Source organism: Sminthopsis crassicaudata, chromosome 2 (assembly GCF_048593235.1).
Source record: "Sminthopsis crassicaudata isolate SCR6 chromosome 2, ASM4859323v1, whole genome shotgun sequence".
NCBI classification, from domain to species: domain Eukaryota; kingdom Metazoa; phylum Chordata; class Mammalia; order Dasyuromorphia; family Dasyuridae; genus Sminthopsis; species Sminthopsis crassicaudata.
The window spans coordinates 423,364,804-423,381,948 of NC_133618.1; the positions used below are offsets into that span (position 1 = coordinate 423,364,804).

The following is a 17,145-nucleotide window of genomic DNA, read 5'->3' on the forward strand; positions in this document are numbered from 1 at the left end:
AATTCCATATCATATTCTCATTCTCTCACCTTCCTCCCACATTACATCCAATATGTTGCCAAATCTTGGAACTTTACCTTTATAATCAACATTTCTTACAGAATTCCCTCTTCTAATATAGCTACCATCCTGATATAGGCTCCCATTACCTCATACCCTTAATATTGAAATAGCCTGCTGGTTGATCTGCCTACCACAAGTGCTCCTTTCTACTTCACCGTCATTTCCTTAATATCTATAGGAAGCCTTTTCCAATCCATCTTAATTCTAGTGCCTTCTGTCTGTTAATTACTTTCTATTTATCTTATATAAAGCTTATTGTACATATTTGTTTGCTTGTTGTCCCCCCCATTAGGTTATGAGCTTCTTGAGGGTGAAACTGTTTTTTTTGTCTGTTTCCCCCCAGCACTTAGCACAATGCCTGGCATATAGGAGGCACTTAATAATTGCTTAGTGACTGAATGCCTCCAGTCCATTTGTACTCAGCTATCAAATTATTCATCTGAGCTGACCATGTCATTCCCCTATTATAAATTCAAGTGGCTCCTTATCACCTCCAGGATCAAATATAAATCTTCTGTTTAACATTCAAAGTCCTTCATAACCTGCTCCCCTCCTACCTTTCCAGTCTTATACCTTACACCTTTCCTTCCCAGTTGTACCCTTCAATCCAATGACTTAGGCTTCTTTTCTATCCTCCAACATGACACTCATCTCCCAATCCTGGGCCTTTTATTGGCTGTTTCCTATACCATTCCCATGTTTTTCCTTTCCTTTCTCACCTCTACCTGTTGGATTCTTTAGTTTTCTTCAAGTCCCAGCTAACATCCCACCTTTTGATTGTATATATTTAACCTATATTAGAGTACTTGCTACCTTGGAGATGGGGAGGTAAGGGAGGGAGGAAGAAAAATCTGGAAGATAGTCTTACAAAAATGAATTTAGAAAAAACTATCTTTACATGTATTTGGAAAGATAAAATACTTTTGTACAAAAAAAGAGAAATACACAAAAAAATGATCCCCATTAATATTGGTACTTTTCTTCTTTTACCTCTTATTCCTCCTGCATATAACTTGGCTGTGTGCAGATTGTGTCTTCAATGTTTAGCACACTTCCTGACACATGTTGTTGATGTTGTACAGTTATTTCAGTCATGTCCAGCTTTTTGTGACTCCATTTAGGGTTTTCTTGGCAAAGATACTGGAACAGTTTGCCATTTCCTTCTCCAGCTCACTTTAAAGATGAGGAAACCAAGGCAAGGAGAGTTGAGTGATTTGGCCAGGGTTACACAGCTGGTAAATATTTGAGGCCAAATTTGAACTTTGGTCTTCCTGATTCTAGGCCTGGTATTCTATACATTGTACCATCTAGCCTCCTGGCACATAGCAGAAGCTTATTGACTGACATAATAGATGACGAAAATCTTAATACTAAGATCTTCTTTATTTTGTGTGGTGCGTAGAAAGTTCACAAAGGTAGAATGAGGTATATTCACTTCAATTAATTAATAGATTATTAATAGATAATTAATAAATAACCCTATTAATAGGATGCCAAATCTATTGAAAAAGGGGGTCAGTGGATTACCTCCATGCATGTCAGAGAGCCTGAGATGAAGACAACTTATTTTTATAAGTTTATAAGGTTAGAACAAAGAACAAAGCAGTGATATCACAGGATTGAAGACAACATGATTGGTTATAGAGTTGTATCTAGAGAAATAATATAATTGATTGGAAGTTAGGAACTGAGGGCCAGCAACAATACCCCTCTGCCCTCTGTGATGGAGAAGTATTCATTGTTTAAATCCATCTGCAAATCTAAACAATAGCTTCCTTGGATAGCTTGGTGGTATAAAGATAAAAACTCCCTGGTGTCTACCTGCATTTCCCCAGGATAGTAGAATTTCTTGGGACAAGAATACAACAGTGATAAGCAAGAAACTGGTTTTCTGGATATCTCATTTTTTACAGGCCGGCTGAATTTCTGGACTAAGTTTCAGAAATGAAGAACTATAATTTAGGCAGTTACAGGATTAAAATCGATTAACTATAAATAGGATCAATTAAAATGATACAAAAATCAATTTAATATTCTCAGTTGATTATCTCTAATTTTTTCCTGTACAGATCATGATAATTGGAGTTGTTTGCATATTGTCTCCTCAATTAGAATTCGAGCTCCTTAATAGTTAGGACTGTTTTTTGCATTTCTTTGTAAGCCCAAAGCTTAACACAGTGCCTGTGTCTAGTACATAGTAGTAAAAGCTTGCTTAATGAAGCTTCTTGATTATTAAAAAGAGGCAGAGAAGTATATAAGTCCTATTTTGTTTCTGTTTTCTTTTCCAAGAGCAGTCTTCAAATGGTCAGGATAGAATAAAAATTGGATAGAGAAAATCAAATACAAAAAATTATCTAGAAGGCAGTAGGAGGCAGTATTGTATGGTGGAAAACTGACAAACTAACTACACAAATCACAAATCTGACACATATTGGCTATGTGACAATTTTGCAAGTATCATCTCAATTCTCTCACACAACTTTCTAATACTCTAAGTATTAGATTTGCAAAATAATAATTTTAAATCTTAAGGAAACTCTCTACACTGATGAAATAATGCTTAGATACAAAAAGGTGGGAGTGAAAGTGGCACACAGCCAGCAACAGTGGACTCAAGTTCCCACATCAAGATAAATGCAATTCCAGAAGACCAAGAACTTTCAGAGGAGGAATGCTGAGCTTTGAATAATTGTGAAACATCTCTAATGAAGAACCACAGTCTTAAAAAGATGGAATTTTAAATTTAATTTCAGAAAATAATTGAAAAAATGTATCTTTCCCCTTTCTTATAAAGTGCTGAACTTATGAATGTAGAACCCAGTATATACTGTGAATCTCAGTTGATGTTTTTGTTAGTTTTGCTGAAATGTTCCCCCCCACCCAATTTCTTTTCTAAAAATTTTTGGTTGTTGCAAAGAATAACTTGTCAAATAGAAAGAGAGAGGGAAAATGGAAATAAAAGTGATACAAAAATTCTCTTTGTGTCTCTATCTCTGTTTTTCTCCCCTCTTTGTCTCTCTCTCTCTCCCTCCCTCCCTTCCTCTCTCCTTCTCCCTTTCCCTTTCCCCCTTCTCCTTTCCCTCTCTCTCCCTCTTTCTCCCTCTCCCTTTTTCCTTCCCTCTCCATTTCACTCTCTCTCCTTTCTTCTCTCCCTCTCTCTCTCTCTCTTTCTCTTTCCCTTCCTCCCTCCCTCCCTCCCTTTCCCTCTCTCTCTTCTCCCTCCCCCTCTCAATTTTCCCATTTGTAAAGTTCCAATAGTAATAGCATCTACTTCTCAGGGTCATTGTGAGGATCAAAGGACATAATATTTGTGAAGCATTTTGCAAACCTTAAATTGATCACTATTTTTAAGGCAAGGTTTTATTTCAGAGATTAAAAATGTTGCATGCTTTTCACTTTGCAATCTTACCCTTTCTCTTCTCCAATTCAATTCTTGGCCCAGTTTATTACCCATCTGTAGGTATTGTAAAGGATATGTATGTTGATGGTCTAACTTAATTGACTGTCTTTCCAATTGCTTGCTGTAGTCTGGATAATAGACATTATTCACCCATTTGGTTTTTCCTGTATAGATTGTTAGGCTGAGCTCTTCCAAGAGAGAATGAATTTTAATAACCAGCTCTTGTTCTTTGGAGCTTGATTCAACCATCACAATATTATTTGCAAATAGGAGCATCTGGAGAACTTCATTTATTGGAAACCCCTCTTTGGAACCTGTGTAAGACATTGGTAAGCATCCATCTCCCTGTTTTATGCCTCATTTAATAAGTGTTAGCCAATGAATGCTGGACAAAGTTATCTCTGGTTTAATTTATCAAGGAATTATATATAATATTAATATCTTCATGAAAGATACACATTGAAAGAGAACCTTTGAGGCTGCATTCTATCTTACCTAGTCATATATTTTTGGTGGGGTTTTGTGTTTTTTTGTGATCACTGAACAATAAACACAGTTGAATCTTATATTCTCCATACCTTTTAATCAGCTGTTTGACTGTGAAGATGTGATTTGTTGCAGAAAATTGTGGAAACTTGTCAGTATGGCTCCAGTGTTAGGTCATCTTCAAAAAGATTTTATAAATAATTGATCATCACCAGTATCCTCTCAATTACCTTTTTGGGTACCAATAGTTAGTTTGTCTGTGGGAGGAAGGGTGAATATGTGTGTATGTGTGGGTGTGTGTTTCATTTTCTCAGATTCTTATCCTCTTTAAGATAACTTAAAAATCACCCTTTTATGCCTCTGCCTTCCAAATTGTGTTGCTCCCAGCATGGATCACTTTCTTGTATTGTTTGCCCCTGTCTTCTTGTCTATCTTCTTGTCTACCTTTTCCCAAGTATTATTTCCACTTTCTTTTGTAGCACACTGGAAACTTACCACTACAGTATCTAAAGAATAAAAACTGCAAATGATCCAAAAAGCAATGGGGAGATAAATGGCAGGGGTGAGTAGGCATATTAACAGTGACCACTGCACTCAAGAAGTAGCCTAAAACTATCAGATAGAAGATGAATAATCAGAAAAGGGGATGAACCATCGAGGGCAATATTCTTTTGGCCTTTACTGATTGTTAAAAGATTTACAGAACATTTTACAGAATACTGAATAGATTCTTTTTGGATAAAATCATTCAACAGAGTAAAAATCTTGACAAGGAAAAACAATGGATTGAATTTAAAAAAGATAAAACTTATTAGAAACAAATATAAATCCCTAAAATATAAACTCAAGTCAAGTTCACAAATACAGAATGTGAAGGACATGGCCAAACTTGTTGGTCACATAAAGGACCTGTACATTTTAGCCGACTGTAAATTCTGTATGAATTAACTGTATGACATGATAATTCCAGAAGTCAGTGACTAACCCAGTTCTTAGATTTCATTGTGTCCAAAATAAGAGATATTCTAGCCCCATTTTATATCATGTCTGAAATCCTATACTCAGGCCTGGTTTACATTTTAGGTAAGACATTCTCAAGCTGAAATAAGAAGAATAGAGGGTAACTGGAATGATGAGAGGGCTTAAATCAACCCTGCCTTATGAGGATTATTTGAAAAACCTGGTGATGTTTAGCTTAATGAGAAAAATAGGTGGAATTTATATCATCTCAAAGGTTTGTAAAATGCTTTATCTTCTTCATTGTATTTGAACAATTCCTATGAGACAGGTATTGCAGGTATTATTATCCCCATTTAGCTGTCTTCAAGCATTTGAAAGGCTGTCATGTGGAAGAGGGATTAGATTTGTTCTGAGTGGCCCCAGAGGGTATAACCAGGAGCAACAAGTGGAAGATGCAGAGAACCATATTTCAGTTCAATAAAAGGGTGGAAAAAAAGCATCCTAACAACCACAGCTAACCGGAGGTGGAATAAACTGCCTAAGGAGGCAATGAATTCCCTATCACCTGAGCTCCATGAATGGTAGTTGAATTATCACTTGGCTGGTGTGTTGTCAAGGAATTCCTGCTCAGGTGATGCTTTTGAGATCCCTTCCAGCCATAAGAATCTATGAAGAGGATTGCTTGCCATCTAGGAGAGGGGGTGGGGGGAAAAAGAGGAAAATCTAAAATACAAGGCTATACAAGGGTCAATGTTTAAAAATTATCTGTGCATATGTTTAGTAAATAAAAAGCTTTTAAAAAAGAATCTACGAAGAATCTGTCGGATATCTATAATGTACACATTTTTAGGATGCATAACTGGGGAGATGGGATCAATACACAAAAGAAATAAAAGATGCAAGCTTTTTACATCTAAATTTGCCCTCAAAGCTTTCACATTCTAGTTAGGGAGACTAGATTTACACATGTAAAACTTTTGGAAAATAAGACAAAACAAAATAAAATCAAGGCCAACTACATCCCCTTCCTAAAGCAATTTAAGAATCTTCTGTTAACATGGGGAAAGACATTGAAAATAAATTTAGTGGTTAAAGGACAGATAAGGTAGCCAAAGATATTACATGGAAGGACTTCAAAAAAAAAAAAAAAAAGAAAGAAAATCATGACAATGGATAGACACACATATAGGGCTTTGCTTGGTCTTACTGTCACCTACTCTACCATAATATATTTCCCACTGACAAGCTCTTCTGGCCAAAGATGAAGAGTTCTGAGCCATTTTTATTTTGCTTTGATATTCCAGAGTGTGGCAGTTGGTGGAAGGGTTGGAGTGAGATGATAAAAATCTAAGGTGATGCCTCCAAGGCAAAACTTCTCCAATATCTCCCCCATTAGGGATGAGACCTTTACTACAGAACAAAGTAGACATTCAGGGTGGGAAGCCATCTCATAGGAGTTGACATCTATCAGAGTTGACATAAAACACTTACAAACTTGGGCTGAGTTTATGTACATAGTTCTCTTTCTGTCCCTGTCTCTCTATGGGGGGAGGAGGGAAGCCAAGGTCTTTTTTAAAAATATAATCCCTCTTCCTCTATTCTTAATACTAAATTTCAAGATTTTTCTGTGTGGGAATCTTCTAGAAAGGGTTAGGATGCAATATGCCACAAGTGAATGTGCTAGAATATATTTAACTTTGTTTTCATGGAAGGACAGTGAATGTTTATTAATTAAGCATCTTACAGAGAAAACAGAAATCCCATGGACTCAAGCTTATCTTCCGTGGGAGGCATTGTACTCTAAAGGGAGGCTGTGGATTTGGGCAGACATCTGATGTTTTTTTGAAGCTGGGTGTCTCAGACTGATTTTGAATCCTTACATAGATATTTACTAGCTGTGTGACTCTGGGCAATTCACTCAAACTCAATGAGTCTGGGTTTCGCAACCTATACAATGTAAATAATAAGAGCACCTCCCTTTCAGGATGATTGTGAGGGTCAAATGAAGATCATACATGTATGTGTGTATGTGTGTAGTGCTTTGTGAACCCTAAAGAAATATATAAGTACTAACTGCTATTATTATTATTATTAAATCAGACCCTTTCAGTCCAGAAAGTAAAGATTTATAATCCTTCCAAAGTACAGCAGAGTACTTTGTACATACAGTATATGACTAGCCATATGACTTTGCATATGAAAACCAGAAACCTGCACCCAAAAACTTCAATGATTGAGAGTCACCATGCACAGAAGCTCAACAGAGTAGACCAAAGTCATCATAATAACCCCAACAAGAAGTTCAATCAGGATCTCTTTGCTTTTCTTTCTTCTTACTCCTACCGGAAAAGATAAATTGTAAATGACTAGAAACTCCACAAACAGATACCTCATTGCTTTTGGGAAAAGGCCCATCCATAAACTGATATAAATGTATAAGAAACAAGAGGTCATTCTCCCAATTGGCAAGTAGTTAAAGACTATGAACAAGTAGTTTTCTAAAGAAGAAAATGCAAGTTATCAACAACTATATGAAAGAGTCTCCTAATCACTAAAAAATAAGTTAGATTCAATTAAAGCTGAGTTTTCACTTCATACCTATCAGATTGGCAAGATCATAAAAGAATTAAAAGATAAATGCTGGATTACCTATAGGAAAACTGGCACACTGATGAGCTGTTGGGAAAGCTGTGAAGTGGTTCCCCTGTTCTGAAAAAGAATGTGGAATTATAGCAGAAAAGACATTAAGCTCTTTGCCCTTTTGCCCAAGAGTGGCATTATTATTTATGTACCTCAGGAAGATCAAAGAAAGAGGGGAAAGCCTTACATTTTTAAAATTGCACCACTTTTTTGGGGTAGCAAAAACTGAAAAGTAAGAGCTCATTGAATGGAAAACAGATGAATAAAATATGGTATAGGAATATAATGGAAATGTAAGAAACAAAAAATATGAAGAATTCATAGAAGCTTGGGAATATTAGTATTAGTCAGCAAGTTCATAACAACCTTGGGAGATAGTGTGCTATTGTTACCCCCATTTTACATTGAAACAAATAGAGATTAAATGATTTGCTTAATGTCAAAGAGCTTGTAATTGTCCCTCAGATCTTCCTGACTCCAGGCCCAATGAAAAATTCATTATGTCAGAAGGAAACAAGGAAGGAAGGAAGGAAGGAAGGAAGGAAGGAAGGAAGGAAGGAAGGAAGGAAGGAAGGAAGGAAGGAAGGAAGGAAGGAAGGAAGGAAGGAAGGAAGGAAGGAAGGAAGGAAGGAAGGAAGGAAGGAAGGAAGGAAGGAAGGAAGGAAGGAAAACTCACAAGAAACAACAACCAAAAAAAAAAAAACAAAAAACTTTCAGTGGTTCTTCAGGATAAAATACAAACTCCTCAGCCTGGCATTTAAGTCCTTTCACAAGTTAATCCCAGCTTATATTTCTAGCTTAATTTCCTATTGCTCCTTTTCATGCAATCCATAATGCAACCAACCTGGACTATTAGCTGATGCTGATCCCCATTTTACTCTACCTGCCTCGAATGCATCATCTGGGCCATTCTCTGGACTGGTAAAGATGTCCTCTTCAGAGTCACTTGTTAAAATCCCCTTTCTTCAAGATTCTTTTCCTCCATGAAAACATCCCTGACCTCCCCCCCCCCATTTAAAAGTAGTCTCTCTCTCTCTCTCTCTCTCTCTCTCTCTCTCTCCCTCTCCCTCTCCCTCTCTCCCCCTCTCTCTCTCCCTTTCTCTCCCCCTGCGTATTTTCTAATGCACTTAGTTTGGACCTCTCCACTATGATGTTCATTATATCATGTATATCTGTACATCTCATTGCACACACTAATATGCACATATATACACATTGTTTAAAATAAGATTAGAGGAGATTATAAACTCACAAATAAGGGAATGGAACTGTATTTATATTATAGGTTTAGTGGGATTAAGGCGGTCACTACTATCAAACAGTCTCTCAAACAGCCTTATATCATACAAATTTTGATCAGCAAACAAAAGCAAATAGATATCCCTGGAACCAAGCTCACGTCTGAGAAATTTAAAAAAAAAAATCAGAAATCAACTAGCAGTTAAAAGAACACTAGATAACACATAGGAGGATTTGAGTCCAATCTTAGCTATGTGCTATTGGGCAAGTCATTTTCTCTCTCTAGGCCTGTTTTCTCAGCTGTAAAATGAAAGACTAGATGTTCTCAGAGATCCCTTCAACCTGTAACATTCTGATTCCATAATCAGACTTGAAATGAAAACTTACCTCGGAAAGCACACTGCAGAGTACCCCAGTTTGGGATTCTCTATCCACTAGCAGGATTATCATCTTCATCAGAAGCCTGATAGATGTAGTGACCCTAGGAGGCATGGCTGGAGTTCCTAGAAGGTATTGTTCATCCATCACCACTTTTTATGTAAATATTTCAATATTTAAGGTATTCTAGCCCCCTTCCCCGCAGGGTGTGGTCAGTGGCATGAGAGGACAGAATAGTCTTTCATCCCAACTGCGGATTAGCTAGTTCAGATTTTCTCTTCCATCTGCCTTCTCTGACCCAGACCCCTTTCCTCTCCCAGCTCCCTAGAACTCGAGAGAAATATCTGATGGCTTTTCAAAGACAGGCGCTAATAAAATACACTCTCTCTAAAGGCAGCCCTGCATCTTTTGGTTTGGGGGGAAATTGTTGCTACAGTGAGAAAGGTGACAAGGCCAATAGCTGAGGTTTCTCCTTCACGATGATATATGCCCATTTTTACCCTGCACTGTATGCAATGAGGATATTATCATTAGCTAGCTTAGCACATGCATCTGACACGTGAGGAAGTAGGGGAAAAAAACAAGCAATGGGGCAATTTTCCCCCAGGCTGTCTGACACCCTCCTTATTTCTTTGCTGGGGTGGGGGAAGGAGGAGGTCATGCGCCAGGGAAGAGGGTTTCCCAACCCCCTCCCCCCAACAATTTTATTTCCTGCTTCCTTAAGACTCTATTAATCACAGCGAGCGCGCCTTCCGCACAGCTGCTCTGCCTCCGACTACTTCACTCTCATTTTCCACTGAGCAGGTTCTCATTCATTCATGATTGGTACTCAGCCCCAGTCCCATGCCTCCCGGGAGACCCACCCCATGCCTCCCGAACTGGAGTTTAGTATGCACGGGGAGGGGAGGTATTGAGACTCAGCCCCACAGGCGGCTGGCTGACTGGCTCGCACCATCATCGGGGACGCGAGTAAGGATTAGCCCGATGTGTTGATGGGGCTGAGCTCCAGTAAATATTTTGATGCATCTGCTTTCAGCCCTGGTCTGAGGGAATCTACCTGGCATTATCATTTGAAGGGGAGCTGTTTTGAATGATAACAGAGCAGCTGCTTGTGTGAGTCAGTGCATGTGTGTTGACTGAAGAGGAGAAAAAAAAAATCTACAAACCCAACGTTTGCTGAATACCAAGCTGCAGTGTTGGCTGCCCCCTTTCCTTTCTTTCTTTCTTTCTTTCTTTTCCTTTTCCTTTTTCTTCTTCTTCTTTTTTTTTCAGTAGACAAGGCAAACTGATCTCTTTCTAAAAGAGGGGGAGGGGCGGGGGAAGTAGGAGATCCAAAGTAACACACAACTACCAGTGATCATGGGGGCTGTGATGGGCACCTTCTCCTCTCTGCAGACCAAACAAAGGCGACCCTCCAAAGGTAAGCTTCTCTCCTCCACTACCTTTTGTTCCTTTGAACTGTTTTTTGGGAGCTAGAGTGCTGCTGCAAAGGGGACCACCATGTGCGATACCCCTGGATGTGGAAGTGAGGGGCAAGTATGGTCCTCTATAAAGAGAGACAAGATTTCCTTGTGAATACCGGGAAAAGAAGCAGCACTGAGGGAACTCAGGTTTTGCCTAGTTGTGGTTGTGATACACATTTGGGGTTTACCATGGCATCCTTTGCCATGTGTATGGGGGACTGACAGGTGCTGTCAGGGACTACCAGAACCCTGGCTTCAGTCAAATCATAAAAGGGAGAGAAAAATGGCAAATGAGGAAGAGAAGGGCTGAAAGTCTGCCAAGAGAGAGAGAGAGAGAGAGAGAGAGAGAGAGAGAGAGAGAGAGAGAGAGAGAGAGAGAGAGAGAGAGAGAGAGAGAGAGAGAGAGAGAGATGATGGGGTGGAAATTTTAAAGAATAAATAAATACATTTGAAAATCTCCTGGTTCCCATGACATCTCAGAGCACCAGTTATATACACAGGGACCACACACATGTCTATGGTAGCTTATAGACATGGGAATCCCAGCAGGGAAAAGGAGAGCTTCTGTCTGCAAACCAAAACGAATTAGCTGCCTGGTGGGATAAGATGCTCAGAGCTCCTATTCTGCCCTTCTCAGGAAGTCAGTAGCAAGCAGGTCAAATAGAGGCTTCATTTCTGCTTCATCTAAGCATGGGGTTTAACGAAAAACATCAGGGGGGGATTCAACAGGAAGTTAGAAGGGACAGTAGGGGGTGAGACTGAAAAATAAACACATCGGGCTGAGTCAAAAGCTCCCCCTGAATCTCAACTCCCTTTTCTCCCCAGGAACTTCTGTAACTGTACCTCCTCTGCTGGGGGACACTTTTCATTTTTCTGTTCTTCTGCAGAGTTTTCTGCTCTCTATGGAGGGGTGGCCTGAAGTAGGAAATTGACAGGGGCCTCCAGATCGAGGCTAGGAGAAGCTGTTATCTTCTTTGAGCTGGGGTGGGGAACATTCATCTAGTCAGGGCCAAAGGAACCACATCATCAATATGTCAGTATTTTCATGCGGCTAGAAACAGACAGAAGAAGGAAATGGAATGTTGAAAAGTTTTTAAATTTTGTTTTGTTTTGGTTTTTAAACGAGTAACTATGCTACAGAGATTTTCCAAAGAATTTGTTAGTGCCCATAAGTTATATCCAGAGAGTTTTGTCAACTTTGTGACCATGATGAAATGTGGGAGTCTGTGCTATTAATCAGTTCTTTAGTTGCATCCATGTATTGCTTAATGATGTTAAGTACAAGGGAACAATGATGCACCCTTAGGTGCCACAAGAACTTTTTAAAAAAATGTCCTTGAAAAGATTTGCTTGCTATAAATGCCTCTGTAGAAGTCTCAGTCTCATTGGACTTGTCTCCCTTTAGAGAATTTTTTGTACCATTCCTGAGATGATCTGCTCAGTAAGGGCTGAGGGTAGCAGTTTCATTGGGCCGGGTCCAGACAGTAGAGCTGTCATAGGACCTACATGCATGCTTTGGGTAAATGACCTGCTCTGGAAAACCTGTTTCTTGTATAATTAGATTGTGAGGGACATTGGTTTGATGTTGGGTAGGGAAATGAGTAGGACTGGAATTTCCATCCATCCTTTGAAAGCTAAATGAAATCGTCACCATGAAATCAGAAGGAAGGAAAGTTGAAATTTGACAAGTGGTGCCAATTATAGAATTACACGACTTGGCCTAATACTGTGAAATCAGAATATGCCCCCAGGATGAGAGGATTGTAGATTGAGACCTGGAAGTCACTTGTGAGAGGCCATTGAGTGAAATCTCCTCATTTTACAGATAGGAAAACTGAGGCTTAATGAAGTTAAATGACTTGCACATGGTCATACAACTAGTGTCTGAGGTGAGATTTGAACTCCTGACTCTAATTCCTGCTCTTTCCACTAATGATTTTCTATTAGGGGAACATAAACAAATACTTAATGAGACCATAGAACTGGGAGCTGGAAGAGACCTTAGAGCTTATCTGGTCCAATCCTTTCATTTAACAGATGAAGAATCTGAGGCCCAGAAATTTACCCCAAATCACACAAGCAGTAGTTGGCAAAACCCAAGATTCGAGCCTTGATCTTTGGGCCCCAACTCTATTTCTCTTTCCACCTCATTATGATGCTGATCTTTACAAGTTGAGTATATGAAGTAAATACCTGATCTCCTCTTCATAGGTCACTTCTTGGAGAATAGCAGAAATGCAATGTTATAGAGGAAAGATGAGAACTATTAAGACTTAAGAGCTTTTATAAAGTTTTCATTTTCTTGGCTTCAATGGAACTTTTCCCCTTTTCCTCTCTTCCTCCTCTTCTCCCTCCTCTGTCCCATCTCCCATATAAAATTCTGGGCAAAGGTAGCTGTGGGATAATGAATAAAAAGCTGATCTTAGCTCAGAAAGCTCCAGGTTCTATTCTGGCCTCTTACACACACACACACACACACACACACACACACACACACACACACACACACACACACACACACGTATAAGTATGCATATATATATATATGTATAAGTATATATATGTATGTACGTATGTATGTATAAGTATATATATATATATGTGTGTGTGTGTGTGTGTGTGTATGTGGGGGGGAAGAGAAAAAAGAGAGAGGGAGAGAGAGGGAGAGAGAGAGAGAGAGAGAGAGAGAGAGAGAGAGAGAGAGAGAGAGAGAGAGAGAGAGAGAGAGAGAGAGTCTGTATGATCATGGTCAAATTTAACCTCTCAATACAAGCTTTTAATACAGGATTTCTGTAGGCATTTAGGAATCCACAGTTGGTCCCTTTATCCCCTATCTTCATGCCCCTCTGGTTATTCCTGTGTCACATAAACTTCCTCTGTAACTTTGTATTTTCTACTTGTCCAAGCTACACTAAAACTGGCGGGACCCTGCATCTGTCCCTATGAAAGGATTTTTAAGATGCTCTACCTTGTATTTCAGATTACATTCTTGTCAGAGTCAAATTCCTAGCAAGTTAATTATTGAGAGTCTGAGGACCTGTTTCAACAACTCAGCTCCAGCTAGAAGGGGACAAGTAGTTTTTGCTGCCTTCTACTCTGGCTAAGACACTATCTGGAATATTGTTCAGTTTTGGAAGCCACAGTTTAGGAAGAACACTGTTAAACTGAGCATGTCTGGAAGAGAACAACCTGAATAGTTAGAAGTCCGGAGATCACACCATTGTAACAGGGTCAATTAGGGGACCTGAAGGGCTGTCATATGGAATTTTGCTTTACTTCATCCCCAAAAGGATAACTAAGAGCAAAGATGATAAGCTTCAAAAAGAAAACAAAAATAAACAAAACAAACAAAAAACTAAAACAAATAGATGTTGATTAAATATAAGAAAAGGAACAAAATCTAAATGATTAGTGCTGTTCAGAAGTAGAATTGGCTTCAGGATTTACTCCTTCACCCTCTCTAGAAGTTCTGAAACAGAATATGGATGGCCTCTTGTTAGCAATGTTATACAGAGGATTACTTTTCAACTGTGGATGGGACTAGATGACCTCTAACACCTCTTCTAGCTTTGATCCTGTAATATGGATTAGTGTGACTTGGTTCTTCCTATTTTTGAATACTTGCTTAGTGTCATAAAAAGTCTAGAAAAAGTTCTTAACCTAAAGGTGAGGGAATTAGGGTCTGTGAACCTTAAAAATATTTTGATAACTCTCAGTAGAATTGGTTTTCTTTGAAATACTCTATATTTTATCATATGTGTTCAAAAACATTATTTTGGGGGGAAAAGTCTTACGGGCTTCACCAGATGGCCAAGAGGATCCATGGCATAAAAAAAAATGATTTAGAACCCCTGGTTCAAACTAAACTAATTCTAGAAAAGACAGTCACTAATGTCATAATCCCTAAGCACTTCCTTCCAGAAACAACTTTTAATTCCCACTTTCTGTGACTTGAACCTTAAAATAAAGCAGACACTGGCTCCACATGAATTCAGGATCTATTGCTGCATAGCTCCTACTGTGTACTGATGATGTCAGTCCACTGCCAGCTGATATGCCTGTTACCTTGAGTTTTTCTCTTTAAATATATTGAGGATAATTACATTGTCCAAATAATTTCTATTTGGTACTGGTTGGAACTACATGAGACACTAAGAAGGGTAAAGATTTTGTGAAGTATTTGTTCTGGGTTTTCAGCTTTCAGCATCAACAAATACCTTCTCTTTTAGCCTTTTCATTATTTAGTACAGGTAATTCAAATGTGTTTACATTCATTCCCTTTAATTTTCGGGCTGTATTTGTTGTTTCAGAGTCCTTTGAGACTTTTATTTATACATCATTTAGATTTGGAAAGTGCCACTCCACTGGGTAACATTGGCTTATTCTGCAAATCCCAAATCCAGTTGTAAATTTCCAAAGGCTTGTTGTTCTCACCACTGAGTGTACCTGTGTGTCTGTGTGTTTTGTGAAAGGGGTAGGGAGGTGGAGGGGCAGTCTATGATCTGGGCAATGAAAAAAGGAATCAGATAGATGCATTGCATGTATGTGAAAGTGAGCTTGAAGCCATGTATGCAAAGGGGAGGAGCTTGCTTAGGAAGAGTTCTAATGGAATTGAGTCATAATAGATTTTTACAGTAAGCAACAGGAAATGACAAAGCAACTCTTGTCAACTTCAGATTCCTAGAGAATTTTAGAATCAAAATAAAGAGAATCAGAATCTTAGTGGTAGAAGGGTTGTATGTTCATTAGACTCTTTCCAGCTCACCCTCCCCTCATTTTAAAGATGATGAATAAAATAGATGCAAAGAAATTAAATAATTTGCCCCAGGTCGTACAGCTTGCAGGAGACTAAAGAGCTGGTATTAAAGCTCCAATTTCCTGATTCTCAGACCACTGGTCTTTTGCCTCCTTTCCCTGTATACCCTTAAGTGTACCCTGAGAGCTCTAAGAAATGGGATTTTCCCCACATAGTCTCTATAAAGGGCACTTGCTGTATTTGAAGGACATGTTCAAATTAAAACCCAGTTTTATTTTTTTTCTCAGCTTTGTGGTTTTTGCCTTTGTTCATTCAATCACTTGGCTGCATGGCATTTTCTCCCCACTGATGGACTTCTCTCTCTGTTTAATACTCTTGGAACTTCTAGGTACAGCTCATGGGATATATCCTACATGAAAATATTCTGATCACCCCTTTTCCTTCAAGCCAGAAACCATTCCTCCTTCCTATGACTCATAGATCGTCGCTAGATGATTATCTACATGTGGAGAAGGGATTGGATCATACTCATGTCTGTCTCCCCTATGGCATAGCATAATGGATGGATGACTGATCTCATAGCTAGGAAGATCCTGTCTCTGAAACATTCTAGTTGTGTGACCAAAGATAAGTCATCTTACCTCTCAGGGTTCCAGCAACTCTCTAAAACTGTAAGTTGTAAAGAAGGTGCCTACCTTCACTGGGAAAAGAAATTTTCACCCTTGAGAGTTTCCTATGTAATAATAAAAGCTATCATTTATATGGTGTCTTAAAGCTGGCAAAGCACTTTTACATAAATTATTTCATGTAATGTTCACAACAACCCTGGGGGTAGGAACAATTATGATTCCCATTTTACAGATGAGGAAACTGAGATACTGAAAGATACATGACTTGTCCAGGATCACACAGCTAAAGAGTGTCTGAAGAGGTTTTTTAAGTTCATCTACCCCACCTGCCCTACCTAGTTACAGGTCAATGAACTCACAATCTACTCTTTATCTCTGTCCTTATAGCACCTAGCAGAATGCCTTAAGCATAGTGGCTGCTCATGACCTCAAAGAGTGTGAATTCAATTAATTAGTCAATAATTCAATCAAAAATCACATAGAAGGTAGTGGACAGTGTGCTGAGTGAAGCAGACACAAAAGCAAAAACAAAGCAGATACTACTTTCTTTTTTTTTTTTTTTTTTTTTTTTAATTTTTTATTTTATTTTATAATTATAACATTTTTTGACAGTACATATGCATGGGTAATTTTTTACAACATTATCCCTTGCACTTACTTCTATTCAGATTTTTTCCCTTCCTCCCCCAACCCCCTCCCCCTGATGGCAAGCAGTCTTATATATGTTAAATATATTACAGTATAATTTAGATACAATATATGTGTGTAGAACCGAATTTTTTGTTGCACAGGAAGAATTGGATTCAGAAGGTAAAAATAACAGTTTACATTCATTTCCCAGTCCTTTTCTGGATGTAGCTGGTTCTGTCCATCATTAATCAATTGGAATTGGATTAGCTCTTCTCTATGTTGAAGAAATCCACTTCCATCAGCATACATCCTCGTACAGTATCATTGTTGAAGTGTATAATGATCTTCTGGTTCTGCTCGTTTCACTCAGCATCAGTTGATGTAAGTCTCTCCAAGCCTCTCTGTATTTCTCCTGTTGGTCATTTCTTATAGAACAGTAATATTCCATAACATTCATATACCATAGTTTACCCAACCATTCTCCAATTGATGGACATCCAT

The 17,145-nt window shown here is 38.6% G+C and overlaps 1 protein-coding gene across 2 annotated transcripts in view; it reads left to right on the forward strand.

Annotated features, from left to right (window-relative positions):
- Positions 1 to 9,857: 9,857 nt before the first annotated feature.
- KCNIP1 (potassium voltage-gated channel interacting protein 1) overlaps positions 9,858 to 17,145 on the forward strand; it is a 346,617-nt gene continuing 339,329 nt past the window's right edge. Inside the window, exon 1 of one of the 2 annotated variants that reach the window (XM_074292047.1) lies at positions 9,858 to 10,586. In XM_074292047.1, coding sequence (XP_074148148.1) covers positions 10,526 to 10,586 — 61 coding nt within the window. In that variant the 5' untranslated portion in view covers positions 9,858 to 10,525. The remainder of the gene's footprint in view (positions 10,587 to 17,145) is intronic. The other variant, XM_074292050.1, reaches the window with a different exon arrangement.